The 14,512-nt window shown below is 42.0% G+C and overlaps 1 protein-coding gene across 1 annotated transcript; it reads left to right on the top strand.

Annotated features, from left to right (window-relative positions):
* Window positions 1-13,256: 13,256 nt before the first annotated feature.
* Window positions 13,257-14,297, top strand: LRRC30 (leucine rich repeat containing 30). Its single transcript, XM_010190383.1, is given in 1 exon segment — window positions 13,257-14,297. A coding segment is annotated over 1 exon segment (1,041 nt).
* Window positions 14,298-14,512: the final 215 nt, after the last annotated feature.

The following is a 14,512-nucleotide window of genomic DNA, read 5'->3' as shown; positions in this document are numbered from 1 at the left end:
ATCATGCATATAAGGTCTGAAGATTGAGAGTATCAGGTTTATGTCACGCACTGTTTCCCTGACAACGTTTCTGTAAGAAATAGAGTCCAGAGAAGGTTGCAGAAGGGTGCTTGGGAGAGAGATGAGCATGGGTGCAGGACCTCATGTGCAAGGTTGATAATTAGTGCGAGTACAATGCGTACTTCTTGGCTATAGCATTTCACTACATTTAAGGACATAATATCTATTTTTTGCTTCATCTAAATGTCACATTAGCCTTATCTCTTTGAAAAACAGAGAAAAACAACTTTTGTGGAGCCTTTTATTCCCTGAAAATTTCTGATATTGAGTTCCACCTGGCAGCATAGTGAACATTCACATTTGACAAGTAGGACACCTTCAAAGTTCATTAGTTTAATTGCTTTGCCAAGGTAACAGGTTTAACTTTCATATATTTTGTGTAATATGTTGTAATACTGACAAAATAATTTTTCCCTTTCTGAAGCAAATCTCTCATTAAAGTCAGTTTGAACTTTACCATAGGAAAAAAAAAAAGTGAATAACTGAGTCTGGAATTTGGAATTACCATGTGCCAGACTTTGCAGCAGAGACTGCAGTGAAGCCAACAAAATCCAAAGAATTTGCTTGAGATCAAATCTTTTGCTAGCAGTAAATAATTAATAGGCAATTGTTACTAAAAAGGACTATCTAGGGAAGCTAATAGCTGTTCAGTTGCAATTCAAATATCTTCTTTTTTTTTCTCTAATACATATTTTAAACCGCCTGTCTTGAAAATAAAGTTTGGTTTGTGCCCATGCGAATTGTCTACACATTATGAAAGAGCCTTTCCAAGAATGTCTGAAACATAACAGTTATCATGACAATTTTCAATAAATTGTTCGTGGCTGGGAGTCTCAGAGGAAGAGGAACTAAATGATGATTGAATTATCCTTTTATCTCTACAAGTGATCTTTCTGAATTGGGACTGAGGCACTGTGAGGAAATGGATTTGGAGCAGTTATATTTCTGCTATCATGATTCCCCCTGTTCTCTGAAGAGCCATCATCCCAAATTTCTACTTTATGGACAAGATTTCACAGAGCAGAGGTAGAAAATGGCCAGTGACTCAATGAGGGGATTAGGGTAAAGGGTAGTGGTAGCCAGACACCAGCTAAACTTCCCTTGCAGAAATGGTGGAGATGCAGAAATGTACCCAGTTTAAGACCGAAGTGGGATCCAACAGTGTCACGTGGGTACAGGGCGCATAAATCTGGAGTGCATGGCCAAACCAGGAGTAACGTCTCCCAAAAATAGGCTCCAAGTCACAACACATGCCTAACTACCAACCTCCCAACCATGTCTGTGCCACTGGGCAGAGCATGTCTGCACTGCCTGCTCTCTCTGCCCTGGCTTTGCCTTCTTCTCCTACAGTTGCAGAGGACAAAGAGGTGTCTGCCATCGGGACATGATTTAAAGGCAGGCCAGATGCTGCTTGTGGAGCTCAATGCCCCTCTCTGGCCAGAGCACACCTGCTCAACACCTTTCAGTCACAGAGAAATGAATGTCTTATTTCTGAGTATACTTCCAAATGGCATCGTCTGTTTTGCAAACAGCAAAGTAAGCACATGCCATGGCTTTTTAGCTTTTCAAAAATAGGCATGTGGCCATGCTTCTTAGGCAGTCCTGGTCCAGCTGGAAGACCAAGGAACAGTCAGAGCCAGTGGTGGGTAATGCCATAAGCTGCTTAGTAATGTTAAAGATCCCAGTTTCAACATCTTTCTGAATAAAAGATGTTCTGACAGCATGCCACAGTATTATAACTGGCTTCAAGTCTTATTTTCTCTAATCTGAATGCAAGGAGAATTTGAGTATTTTCTGAAAACACACATCATTGGCGTATTTTAATTACATCATCATTTGAGGTAATCAATAACTACACAACTACTGAGCTGTACCTATGTTTTGGTATATTTAAGTCCCTATTCTGATATAACTGATGAAGTATTTAAATGGCTCTTTTATTTATGCTTTACTAGGATGCTCAGTGGTTTGGAGAGGAGAAATCTCACAAACAAATCTCACAACAGCAAGCCTTACACAAAGCCTGGTTCCTGCAGTGTCATCTGCATGTTCCTTAAAAGTCTTTGAACTAATACTTTAAATATTTATACTGTGACTCTTTTTCCTAGCTTTTGTCAGAAACTAATGGGCTTTCAGGTAATAAATTCTATCATGTACATTTAATAACTTCAGCAGTGTGTGCAAATCTCTGTTCAATGGAGATGTAGAGACTCACACACTTCTGTCTTGAATGCCACAATGACTGAACAAATTCAATGGATGTTGTACAGTTATTTGCCACTAGAATGTCAACAGAGAGTTTAAATAAAAAGAAATTAGCTGTTCAGGCATAGCATTCTATTAATCAGTAGACAGAGCTCTTCCTAGTGCCAGAAGTATAGAAGGGGTGCAATTATGTGACTGTAATAAAGATCCCCAATTTGCGGTTTTGAGGTGCATATGAATGTTTAAGATGCAAAGCCAGAGGGTCACGTTCCAGCTGAGAATGAACAGCTGCAACTTCCAAAATAAACAACATCGACTGACATTGATTCTGAATTTGGCCCCTTGTTTAGAAAATATTTTTTGTCTGGTTAATGCCCCAGAATACAAAGTACCTTCACACAGGTGTTCTCAAATTATCTAAATGCAATGAATTGCATAAAAATATCATTTCATTCTAGAACCTATGAATTTTAATAATCGTGCTGGAAATACACAGTGTAGCTCCATACCTTATGAAAATAGTGGCCACTTAACAAAGAGATATAACCAGAGGTCATAATAATAGCACTATGTTTATTTTGTTAAAAAAAAATCACTGTATCACTCTATCACATGTATTCTTCTTGTCTGAAAAAAAGCTCATCTGTTAGCTCTTGTGTTGGGAGCCCCCAAATTATGGACAATTATGGGGCGCACCCATGCTTTCAGGTCAGCACAGAGCAGGAGCTGGAGCTCTGCTCTCCCAAACATGGTGCTGCCACAGCTCACGCCTTGGCTCGGCTGCACGGGGGAAATGGTGGTCTTGGGTGGTTTGAGAAGGCCACATCAGGAAGAGGGTGGGAATTATTACTGCAGCGTCTTGCCTAATTCTATGTCCTCCTTTTTTTTTTTAAAGAGCTTTAATAGTAAAAATTAATACTTTCTACAAGCTGTTCATATAGTAGTGGAAGAAATATAGCACTGCTTGCATTAGAGAACATAATGGCCCTTCAGGAGCAAGTTAGGAAAAAATTGCCTCTGTAGCACTGTCAAATGCCACTGGTTCTGTCCTGTGGTAAAAACACAGAGGGAATCGGCAAGGCTTTCCAAATAACAGCAAAGTGGGGAAAAAACTTTGCCAGGCTGTGAAATGAGAGAGAGAGACTGTTAGTTTATCGCAGATCATACTCTCAGTCAGAGAGTGCAGAGCTGTGCTTATTGCATAGCAACAGAGTATCTTCAAAACTAGTTATCATTTTTGCAGCAGATGTTATATGCTGCACATAGACAACTGAAATGACAGGCCTTCTTCCAATGCTTTTCAGTGACTGCCTGGATAGTTCAATAAGTTATCCGAATACCTCTTCTACAAGGACATGTTATGGTTGTATACCACTGCTAATGGAGAATTCCCCTTAATTTATGGCTTCTACCTTTACAGCATTTATTTTTTTATTTAAAAAGCATTTATTTGAAAACTAATAAAGCATGTAAACATTATAGTAATAGCTAAGATCTGTTTATGAGATTTACTGGGGAGAGTCTGGGCTGACACATATAACATCTCCAACTAGTCAATTATTGTCCTTCTCAGAAGACTGATCCAGGAGAGCATCAGCGACTTATCAACATTAAAAGACAACATGCCATGTCCAGTGCTTTTCATCTTACCCATGTCTATACTTGTGCACATTGTTTTGCTAATTAGAAACAGAAAAAAATATGTCTGGCATCCTGCTTTTTCTGTATGTGACTTGGTGCACAGTCCCTTCAGTCCCATCTTCAGCAGCAAGGCAGCAGAAGATGCTTCAGAGGAAGGCAAACTAACATCAGATTGGCAGGTCCTTAACGCTGTCCTCCAGTTCAGTTTCTTAATTCTCAGCACCTACAGCGTGGCACAGTGCCTGGGGCCTGAGATGTTTTCTACAGCTTTCAATAACACTGGCAGGTGAAATCCTCCCCAAAAAATCTACATAGTTCTTAAGATGATGTGTTGCTCTATCCAAATTTGTGGTCTCCTTTTTGCCGCACCTACCTGAGTGATTCTTTCTTCCTGTGCTTCTTACAGGATTAGCAATTTACAACAGCTTGGAGCCGCACAAAACAACTCCCTCCTTGTTTAAATGCTGATTCAGAGTAATTATTGCTCTGGGGTAAGTGTAATTTACAGGATAATCATGCAGCTTTCTGTTGCTTATATTCACCTTTTCCCTCTTGTTTAGGAGGCAGCCTTGTTCAGCACGAACATTCATACAGCTCATGTATGAGAGGGCATATCCTTGACTTACCATCATCTGTGATTTTTTTCACTTGACAGGTTGAAAAATGCGTACACCTATTTTCTGTGATGGTTCCCTTATCACGCTGGCCTTCCTGAGGCTAAGTCTGCTCAACCATTCAATTTTGATTCTGGAAGCAATGTTAAGGCCATTAGCTGTGTCCACATAAGGATACTGTTATAAAACTTGACATGCTTATTAATCATAAATTCAGTAGACATTCTGCTTCAACCTTTCTAGGGTCTGCTTATGCTTCATTTATGATGTAAAGTGAGGGTTTGGGGAGGGAAGGTGATGTATTTTTAGATCAGTGTGTATGTCAGGTAGCAGACAATGTTCGGTATTTCTGTATCAGTTTCCAGCAAGGAAGAGCACTTAGCTCTTTTCCACTTGTATTGCACGTAGTTTGCTCCAGAGTGAGACAGTGAAAAAGTGCAGATAGAGAAGTTCAAGAACAGGTGGCTGCAGACGTATGTTCGCTCTGGCTTATCAGTGGTGGAATATCACCCCTCCTTTGTCATCATATATTACCCAGTATTGCTCCAGCATCATGTCACCATAATTTAAGGGATAGGTAAAAACACCATATTAAGAAGCATTTTTCTTGCTGCTCCATTCCACCAGTGGCTTTTAAAGTGAAGCCGCCAAAATCTCTATTCCTGAAATGTTACCTGTCTAAACCTGTAAAGCACTGGTGGTTTCCAGGCTACTAGTTAAATATACTCATGAAGATCGTGCCTGTATATTCATTTTTGGATTGCCAAACTGCCTCAATTAAGACATTTGTAACACATTATACATTCAGCCTGGACTCATTAAATGGCTTAGCAAAGTTCATTAAACTTGGGAAACTCAAATCCTTTTCCATGGATGAGAGAGGGAAACAGACTGTAATCCTCTGCCAGCATCTGCCAGCAGATTGCTTTGAGCCCACCAGCCCAGGTTATGTCTGCACCCAGCCCCGGCTACAGATAAGAGTTCTTATCACTTGGAAAACAACTGGCTGCAACTCTGTTATAATTGCATTTTCTTCTGATTGCCTACATTTGTTCAAATCCAATAAACTAAAAGTGAAATGCAGTGAGGCAGAAAACGTGTAGATCAGCACCAAAGATAATGTGAATGCAGTGGCCTGTGAACCGAGGCTCCTGAATTTTGCAAGTGTAGGGGAGTTGAAGACAGCAGGAGAGGAGGTCAGATTTAAGACTGCAGCATGGGAAGAGACAATATGGTTCACCAGGTCTAGTCTCCAGATCACACAGGCAACCATATCATAAAATGCCTTTCACCAGTTTATTGAGCTCTGTGTGCAGTACGTTTTCTTGACAAATGCACAGGCTGGCACTGTTGTTTCAAATCCTCTGCGAATATTGCTTGTCATCTTTCCTGGTCCAGAAAGATAAGATTGAAAATAAAATACTCCATCGCCTCTCCTTGATCACCCCAATCCAACCTCCTGTTTTAATTTCATTCTTAAATGTTGGTATTGCCATTTGCATTCCTTTCATGCCACACATCATTTCCCACCTTTAAAAAAAACCCTGCTTTGTTGTTAGCTGACCTGACCACACATCAGAGCATCAGTGCTCACCTTCTGCTTACCTCCACAGCTGCCAAATGTGCCGTCATTCCACCTCAGGTGGAACCATTAACTACAATATCCTGTCTTCCCATGGTCCAATAAGTGCTGAAACCCCGCGGTCATACACCACAGTTAATCTCTTGTGATGTTCAGGTACAGAACGGATTCATGTTTGATTCTCTCTATTGGGAAGTTGCTCATTAGAGGTTGTAAAAGAAGAAAGATGACGATTATGGGTGGGCCTTTCTTCTTCCTTCTTTTTTCTTTTGTTTGTACTTGAGCTTGAAGATTTTGTTTTCCCTTTGATTTGCTCTATTTTATTACTTTTGAGGTAATTTTTTTATGCAAGTTGCTATTCATGTGCTTTCTTCACCTACTGGGCTGTATTTTCTGCCTCCGGGCTGTTCTCTGTGCGATGCCCTGAGCATCTTGACTCAGATCTCACCAGCCTTTGTCTGACCGTACAGTGACCCGTATTATTTCATAGGATTTCAAATATCATTGTCATACTAATGATACCGAAATGCATTGCTTTACTGATTGCTTGAGAAGTTTTATTTGTTCACTCAAGCTGTTTGAAGCCAAGCATTCAATATGCTTCCTTAAGTTAGAGCTCAGAAATTTAAAAGTCAAGCTATTAATTGTCAGCATTGAGTCTTCAAATGTCTAGAGGGATGCCTGCCCTTTCATTTGATAATGTCTCTGATAAATCCCAAATGGAGACACTGGTATGTGTTTTAGAGAATTTTAATTAGATTCTTTTCTCTCATTTATCAGGCATATGAAGGTAAATGCAGAGTTTCTTCTTATATCAGTAAGATTTGTGTAAGAGTCATGGATCTGGGATTAAGGCTCCACAGCGGCTTTGATTGAATTATTTCCTAAGTTCTTTTTTGCAATCATTATTGTAATGGACTCTGCATGGAAATACCTAAAGCCCTTCACACCGGGTCACATTGATTTGCAGTACTGATTTGCCAAATTTCATGAGGACTAAGATAAAAAAGGTTTGTTCTTTCAGTTGGAGAAGCATGCATCTATTTTAAAAGCAAAATGAGGCATGAAAAACTGGATCATTTGGTGTTTGATTTTATTTCTAAAATAACATTACAACTTCCCTCTGGCTTTGTTCCTTAAGACTTTATGATACAACAGCTTTTTCAAACACACTTAAACAATTAGAATAAAAAAGAGAGGTATTGGCATAGCGGCAGTGAGCTTTGCGATACCTAATATTCAGTCGCCTGGTCTTTACTGTGGCACACAGTACTCCATGGAGCCAGGACACAGACACATTGCTATTGACAATGCCTGGAGAGAATTACTTATTTTAAAAACAGTCTATCAAAATCAGCATATTGGCAGATTGAGCAGGGAAAGTCTGTAAGACTCTCACTAGATAATGCCAAATTAATGGTCTAGCTTAAATCCCATCTGTCTCTAAATTACAGGTACTACACTTAGGACCCTGTGAAAGTGCTTCTCTCTGCTTAGGACCTTTTAGGGTTATCGCTGCCTTTTGTTTCCAGAACAGATCATAGATTTTCAAATTTCAGAAAATTAGGTAACTACAGTGCCCTGTTAAATGTAAAATTCTTGAACAGCCTTTGGAGGAGGGTCTGGGAGTTCTGCCAGTGGACTATAGTCATGCTTATTTTTGGACTGTGTACACCCACAGATGTTTAAGAAAACCCTGCTAATTTGAGCAACAGCTTTAGGAGAGGTGGGGAGATTCCTTCAACCCAGAGTGATGCCTAGCCCCTGGTCACAGGAGAGCTGGGGGTTGTACACCACAAGCAGCTGAACTAAATCTGCTCTGGGCACTGAAATAAGTCAGCATGAAGGCCGACCAAGTAGTCACGTGATGGAGACTTAGATGATCAAACTCCTGCTGTGAGATAGGCCAAGAAACACCTCTTTTTAGATCAGATTTTATTTAGGCAAGGAAAACTCAGGCGCACTCTTGTACTTTGCAAGAATTGCTGTTTTCTTTCTTATGATGCATTCAAAATGTAACAAAACAACCTTCATGAGCTCTGTGAAAGAAAGTACATGTGGCAGAGGTGATGCAGCAGCAGTCATACTAAAAGCTACTTCATCCAGTCTGGAGAACTTTTCTTTCAATTTGATTCAGAAAGCCACCAACCATAAGTAGCATCTAACAAACGTCCATATTGCTAACAGGCAGGTAGAGGTATTTTATGGGTGTTGATGAATGTAGTGATGAATAATACAACAGAGAATGCTTTCTATACTGCAGTGGTATCCTTCATATAATGACTTCAAATACATTTATAACTTATGTCAAATCTGTCACCACACCAGCCATAAGAAGAGGAGAAGGCTGAGACACAGAGGCTGTGTGCTGATGACTAAACAGAGCAGGACAAGGTCCTGAATGTTCTCCTGTGCTAGGGCATGTCCATGAGCTCAGCTCTCCTTTCCCTGCAAAGGAGTAGGCAAGCACATAAGGCAAGTGGTTTTCTGGCAGGGAGAATGATCATGGGCAGCAGACAAACCAGTAGACATGGGTGATACCACAGTGCAGGATCATGGGTTGCCTCTGTTTAATACAGACAGACAAACCTGCTATTTGGCTTGTGTTACACACAGGGAAATCATGGCAGAAGTAGGAGCTGAGCAACCAGTCATGTATGCATTTTCTGGAATTTCAAAGTATTACTGCAAGCTTGCAGGAAAGAAATGAAACTTCCTGTAATTCCATGCAACATGAGGGTTGTTGCTGATGCTGAGTACCGGGAGGAATCAAGCCTGTAAATTCTAGCCTACATACACACACAAAACCGGACCTCTCTCTTCTTATTCCATACTAAGTACAGTTTTAGCTTGTCTGCTGTCAAAAGGTCTGCAGAAAAATCTGCCAAAGCTCTTGTTAAATGAGCCCCTGCACACGCAGTCATTCACCTCCAGGTCCGATTCTTCATGGGTCAGACAATCCAGCAGCTCCACATGGGACCTTAATAAACATTCCAGGAAAGCTCCAGGAACACACAGGCGTTAAAGGCTGTTAACAGCACCATAATTAAAAACAAATTAGCAGGAAATCTGAAATTGCCTTAAGAATTGCTCCTGTCTTATGTCACATCCCATAAATCTCAAATTACCTTTGAAACTTGACTTGGTATTTCAAAATAGCTGAAAGATTGACAAACCACTACAAAGTAGTTAAAAACCTACACAATTTGCTTCCTTAGCACGAAGACTAGAGGATATCTTTGACAGTCTGCATGGCACTGACACTTTCAAAACCCTTTATTTACTTCAGAGGAAAGGAACAGCGCAAGAGAGGATGGTTCAGTAGCTGCACTTGTATTTGCAGGGCATATTTCTCCAGCACGACTGTTGCTTTCTGCTGAACATGAAACAAATTAACCCTTTTTAGCCAAGGCATCCTTCCTGTCGCAGAAAGGTTTAGGTAGTTTCTGCATCCTCATTTAGCCAGGATACATTATGAAACTATAGATATATGCTGATGAAACTATAGGTATCTATTGGATGCTCACCAATTTAAAAGACAATGACAGAATTCGCTTTTATGGAAAAACAAAATTTAAATTCAGTGTGTCAAGATGGCTACGATGTTATTGAAAGTCTGATGCTATTGGCTATTTTATTAAAAGCTCAAATCCTATGGAAAAGTAATTATGTGATGATTTCCACTTTTATTTAAAAGCAATGCAATTGTCAAGACCCCCCGCCCAGCTGCAGAGATAAGCTTGAAAACGTTTTCCAAGCACATTCTTGAGACTCCAAACCTGAAGTCAAATAAAAGAGCCCCCAGATAACAGACATTAAGATTCCAAGTCTTTGTGAACTTGTCTTACAGTTTTTTCAGGGCTGACAATCCTGCTTCCTTTCAAAAAAAAGAACGTCAGAAAATACAGCTTGTCATTTTTGTCAGCTTACGAGTTTTTTATCGTTGCTAATAATGCAGCTTCTCTTATTATATTAGTTAGATTACAAAGTTCTTCAGCAAGTTTTGGGTCATTTTTTCCCCCACACACTAACATTTTTAGTATCCTGTAAATCCCACTGATTTGGTTTTTGTTTGTTTGTTTGTTCTACTGCTAGACTTGCACGCCTGAAATTAATTTCTGCTTTCTGCCAGGCTGTGTCAATACAGGTCAGTGTTTCCCTGGCCCAGCTACCAAAGGTGTCATTCCATCCTCACAGCACAGGGCACGGCAGCAGGCAACTCAGAGCAAAGGGAACTGAAAAGTGTTTGAACAAAACCAGTCCAGGACACCAACAGATAAGGGACTATTTTGTTCAGAAATTTAGTTCCTGAGATGTCCAGATGAGGCCACTGTGGTTTTATTATCCTGATCTCATGAAAGAAATTTAATTTGGTTACCTCAGAGTTTCCCATCTCCACAACTGCAAGCATGCTCAATGGCTTGTTTTTCTGTTGGAGAACAAAGAAAAGGAAATGGTTATTTTTTAGGTTTTTTTTCCTTTGCGCAGCAGTTACGGTACTCGTGGAGGCAGGAAGGGAACTGGACAATGGAAGCTGCAGATGTGGAATTTCTTCTTTAAAATCTCCTTTGCTGCTGCTGCTGCCTGACAGGCAGTGGAGATAGGGCAATCCAATAGCAGGGGATGCTGCGAGACTGAAGCAGAGCAAGCGTTTTTGTTTGACAAAGAGCCCCCAGTGAAGCTTTCCAGCAACAGACCGGCCCAGACTGTACTGGGCTGTATCACAGGCTCAGTTTCAAATCGGCAACATGATGCAAAACCAGGGAAGGTTACAGAGCACTTTGGCTGAGTCACCCTGTTAGGAAATGGGGATTTCTGTGGTGAGAGGCCGGCCCGGGCCCTGCCAAGTCCCTGGGCAGTGAACTCTAGCACATTTTGGAGATGAGGATGACATTCTCATCCAAAAATATCTGGCCAGCCAGGGAGGGAGACTGTGGCTACAGGGAAACTGCGCTTTCTTTGTGTTTTGTGTTTGTTTGTTACTAAAAGTGACCTCCTGCTGGGAGGGACAGCGGCTGCTCCACAGACTGTGGCAGGTTTCTTGTGCCAGCAGTATGATTAAAGAAGGAAAATGCCTAACTTTGTAAATGCTCTTGAAAAGACTTTTTTTTCTTCCTTTCACGTTTGCCACTGCAGAAGGGAATGCCTTATTCAAATACATTCGGGCTGTCTGATAATAGATGCATTTTTAACAGCAGCTGGGCAGACAAGCCAGAGTCAGGACTCATAAGAGGGTCTCATTTTTGCTTCTCCACCTGCTTGGGCTAAAGGGACACATTTTAGCCTTAGGTCACTCCGTCATGCAAGGCCGAATCTGGCCCAAGCTTAGCCTGCTCTTGGGTTTCCTGTCCCCTGCTGAGCAGCTTCTCTGCTTACAGTGGCAGGGTTATCTCTGCCACTCTGGGCAACATGTTGGGATGATGCTCAACAGGAACACTGAGTCAGAGATTATGGTTGTGATGGGATTTAATAGAATGTTTGTTTGTAAACTGACAAATAATGGCAGAAAGTGCTTGTGAGGGAGGGATCTGTGACTCTCAATCAGGCTGCCAACCCACCCTAACCAAACAACTACAACTGGCCTCAGCCCTTTCCAGGCTTGACCAGGAACTCCAGGGAGTGCAATATTTCAGCCTCAGGACCAGTTGTTTTTATGCCACACTGCCCTGTTAAGGAATATGTTTTAATTGTGTAGCTTGCTCAACTCACCACCATCTCACACTTCTTACGTTGGTCCTGGCTCTTCTCCTGTTGTAAGACCCTACACACCAGACCCAGCCACAGGTATACCCACACTCTCCCCTCCCCTCCCAAGCAGGTGCAGCTCTATGAGGGACCCAAAACTGAAAAAAGACTGAGCGGTGCTTGACAGTAAGAAGGGACTGCAGGGACTGACTTCAAAGAGGTTGCTGGAGTGCCCCGACTCCCAGCTGCAGCTTTGTGTGCAGTCCTTTAGCATCTGAGCTGTTGAGTCTCTGAAATGAGGTGGTGAGGAGGGTACTCTCAGGCGTCAGCAGAGCATCTTCATCACCACAGATAGACTGGGGAGGAAAAGCCCTGAAATTCTTTTACTTTTTGCTGCAGTTTTCACCTGGTTTAAATGGTGCCTGAAATTTTTGTGTATCCTTTGTAGGGTCCCTTTGAGTTTAAACTTACTGAATATACTGTAGCAACACACTTTCATCAGCAGAGCTACCTTCAGCTGTTGTCGGGTATTATTATTACACTGCTTCCTTCCTCTCCCATCAGTCCCTCTATTCCAGAGTTAAATGTCATTTATAGCTCGAGCTATTTGACTGCTAGTCCTCCTGTACCCCAGAATAGCCCAGAAAAACAGGAAAGTTCATGGGGAATGGGACTTCAAGTGGTTGCATTTTCTGCAGCAAAAGAATCAGTCTTGCCAACAGATGTGAAAGCAGCACAGGACATTTAGGACAGTAATTTGGGCAGAACTGTGAAGTATGACTGCTCACATTTGGCAACGTGGGTAGCAAGCAATCAAGAGAGTGGGCACAGATAGCGCTGGAAAATGTCACTGCTGCAGTGAAGGTGGTACCCTTTCTGAAAAGAAAGAGACCTCTCCTCACCACAAAAGGGATATAAAAGCTAATATTTTTCACAAGCATTAAGGTTTTTTAATTATTTTTTTTAACTAAACAGAAAATAAGGACTCACATGAAAAGTCTTTACCAGCACTTTTGCAACATGCAAAGTTTTCTGGTGGATTAGTAAATATTTCAGTGAAATCAGGAACATAAAAAAAAATTATTTTGAAAATGGTCTTTAAATCCGAATTGAAAAGACAGCTTCTTTGTTTGCTTGTTTTCATCTGTAGCTTGCTTGCTTATTTTTTGAAGTCACTCTTGTTAATTGTCCTACAGCCATGGTATGTACCAGATAGCCAAGAAAGCTGACATGGTGAAGTTATATACAGCATCCTTGTGACCTTTTTCCAGTGAAGATACATATCTGTCCAATAAAGCCCAGGCCAAATGACAGTGACAGCTGCCTTGTGGCATTCAGTTTGAATTGAACAGGTTTGCTCACAACTCAGGAGCAAGTATTTCATTACAGTCTGTGCACCAAGACCAACATAAGCCCCCCAAAGTGAAACTTTCCCTCAGCAGCTATGGAACCTGCTCTGGTGGACTGAGATGCACTTCGCAGGCTCCTCCTTATCTCCTTGCTTTGACTTTCCCGCCTCCTGCAAGCTGTGATCTTCTGTTGGCATTTGCATGTTGGTGGAGGACTTGCAAGGGAAGAAAACCTCACTTCTCTCAGGAGGGCTACGCAGTGTTATGGGAACTGAGCACTCAAAAAACGAGGGGCGAAGCAGGATGGTTTTTCTGAGGAAAAGCTCAAAGTTGCCTGCGTGGGAAGATGCTCTTCTCTCAGGGAAGGAGCCCAAGACGCTGCTGAAAAGGGGATTGCGTTATGTCAGCTTGAGCCTCATAATGAAGGGGATGACCAGCACGCCTGACTTTTTGTGGGGACTGCCCGAGGTGCAGAAACTGAACCTTTCACGCAACCAGCTGGTGGTGATTCCTCCTTCACTGGGGAAACTGGACAGGCTGGTAGTGCTGAACTTGGGAGGCAACTGCCTCAAGTATCTGCCTAAAGAGATTGGGCTGCTGAGGAACCTGAAGGTTTTGTTTGTCAATATGAATTGCCTGAAAGAAGTGCCAGCAGAGCTCAGCTTGTGCAGGAAGCTGGAGGTTTTGAGTCTCTCTCATAACTGCATCTCACAATTGCCTTTGAGCTTCACTGACCTGACGAGTTTGAAGAAACTGAACCTCAGTAACAACCGCTTTGTGCACATTCCTGTCTGCATTTTCACACTGAGGAGCTTAGACTTCTTGCACCTAGGGACCAACAGGCTTGAAAACATCGCGGAGAGTGTCCAGTATCTGGTCAATCTGCAAATCTTTATCGTAGAGAATAACAACATACGCAGCCTGCCACGGTCTCTCTGCTTCATCACCACTCTGGAGTTACTAAACGTTGATTACAACGCCATACAGACTCTGCCGGAGGACCTCTACCTGCTGCACCGGCTGCCACGCATCGCGTGGAACCCAATGGACAAGGGCCTCCACATCGCCCACAACCCCTTGTCCCGGCCCCTGCCCGAGGTCGTGGAGGGGGGGCTTGATGTCCTCTTCAACTACCTCAGGGAGAAAAAGGAGCACAACTGAGTTTCCGCTGAGCTTGGGATTAAGCCTGTCATCAAGACTTGGTCGTACCAGAGCGCTTCACTGCACAAGCATTTCCACTTCATAAGGCTCAGATTTTGAAGACTGTGGATGGCTTTAGTAACGGTTGGCGGAAAGCAAGTAAAGTATGATGATCTTGATTAAGTGTGTGAAGAACAAACTTTCTAAAATTATTCACCTCTGTAAACTTCAGTGTT

Source organism: Mesitornis unicolor, unplaced genomic scaffold (genome assembly GCF_000695765.1).
Source record: "Mesitornis unicolor isolate BGI_N332 unplaced genomic scaffold, ASM69576v1 scaffold5348, whole genome shotgun sequence".
Taxonomy (NCBI): Eukaryota; Metazoa; Chordata; class Aves; order Mesitornithiformes; family Mesitornithidae; genus Mesitornis; species Mesitornis unicolor.
The sequence above is the reverse complement of the archived record's forward strand: the minus strand, read 5'-3'. Positions and strand labels throughout refer to the sequence as shown.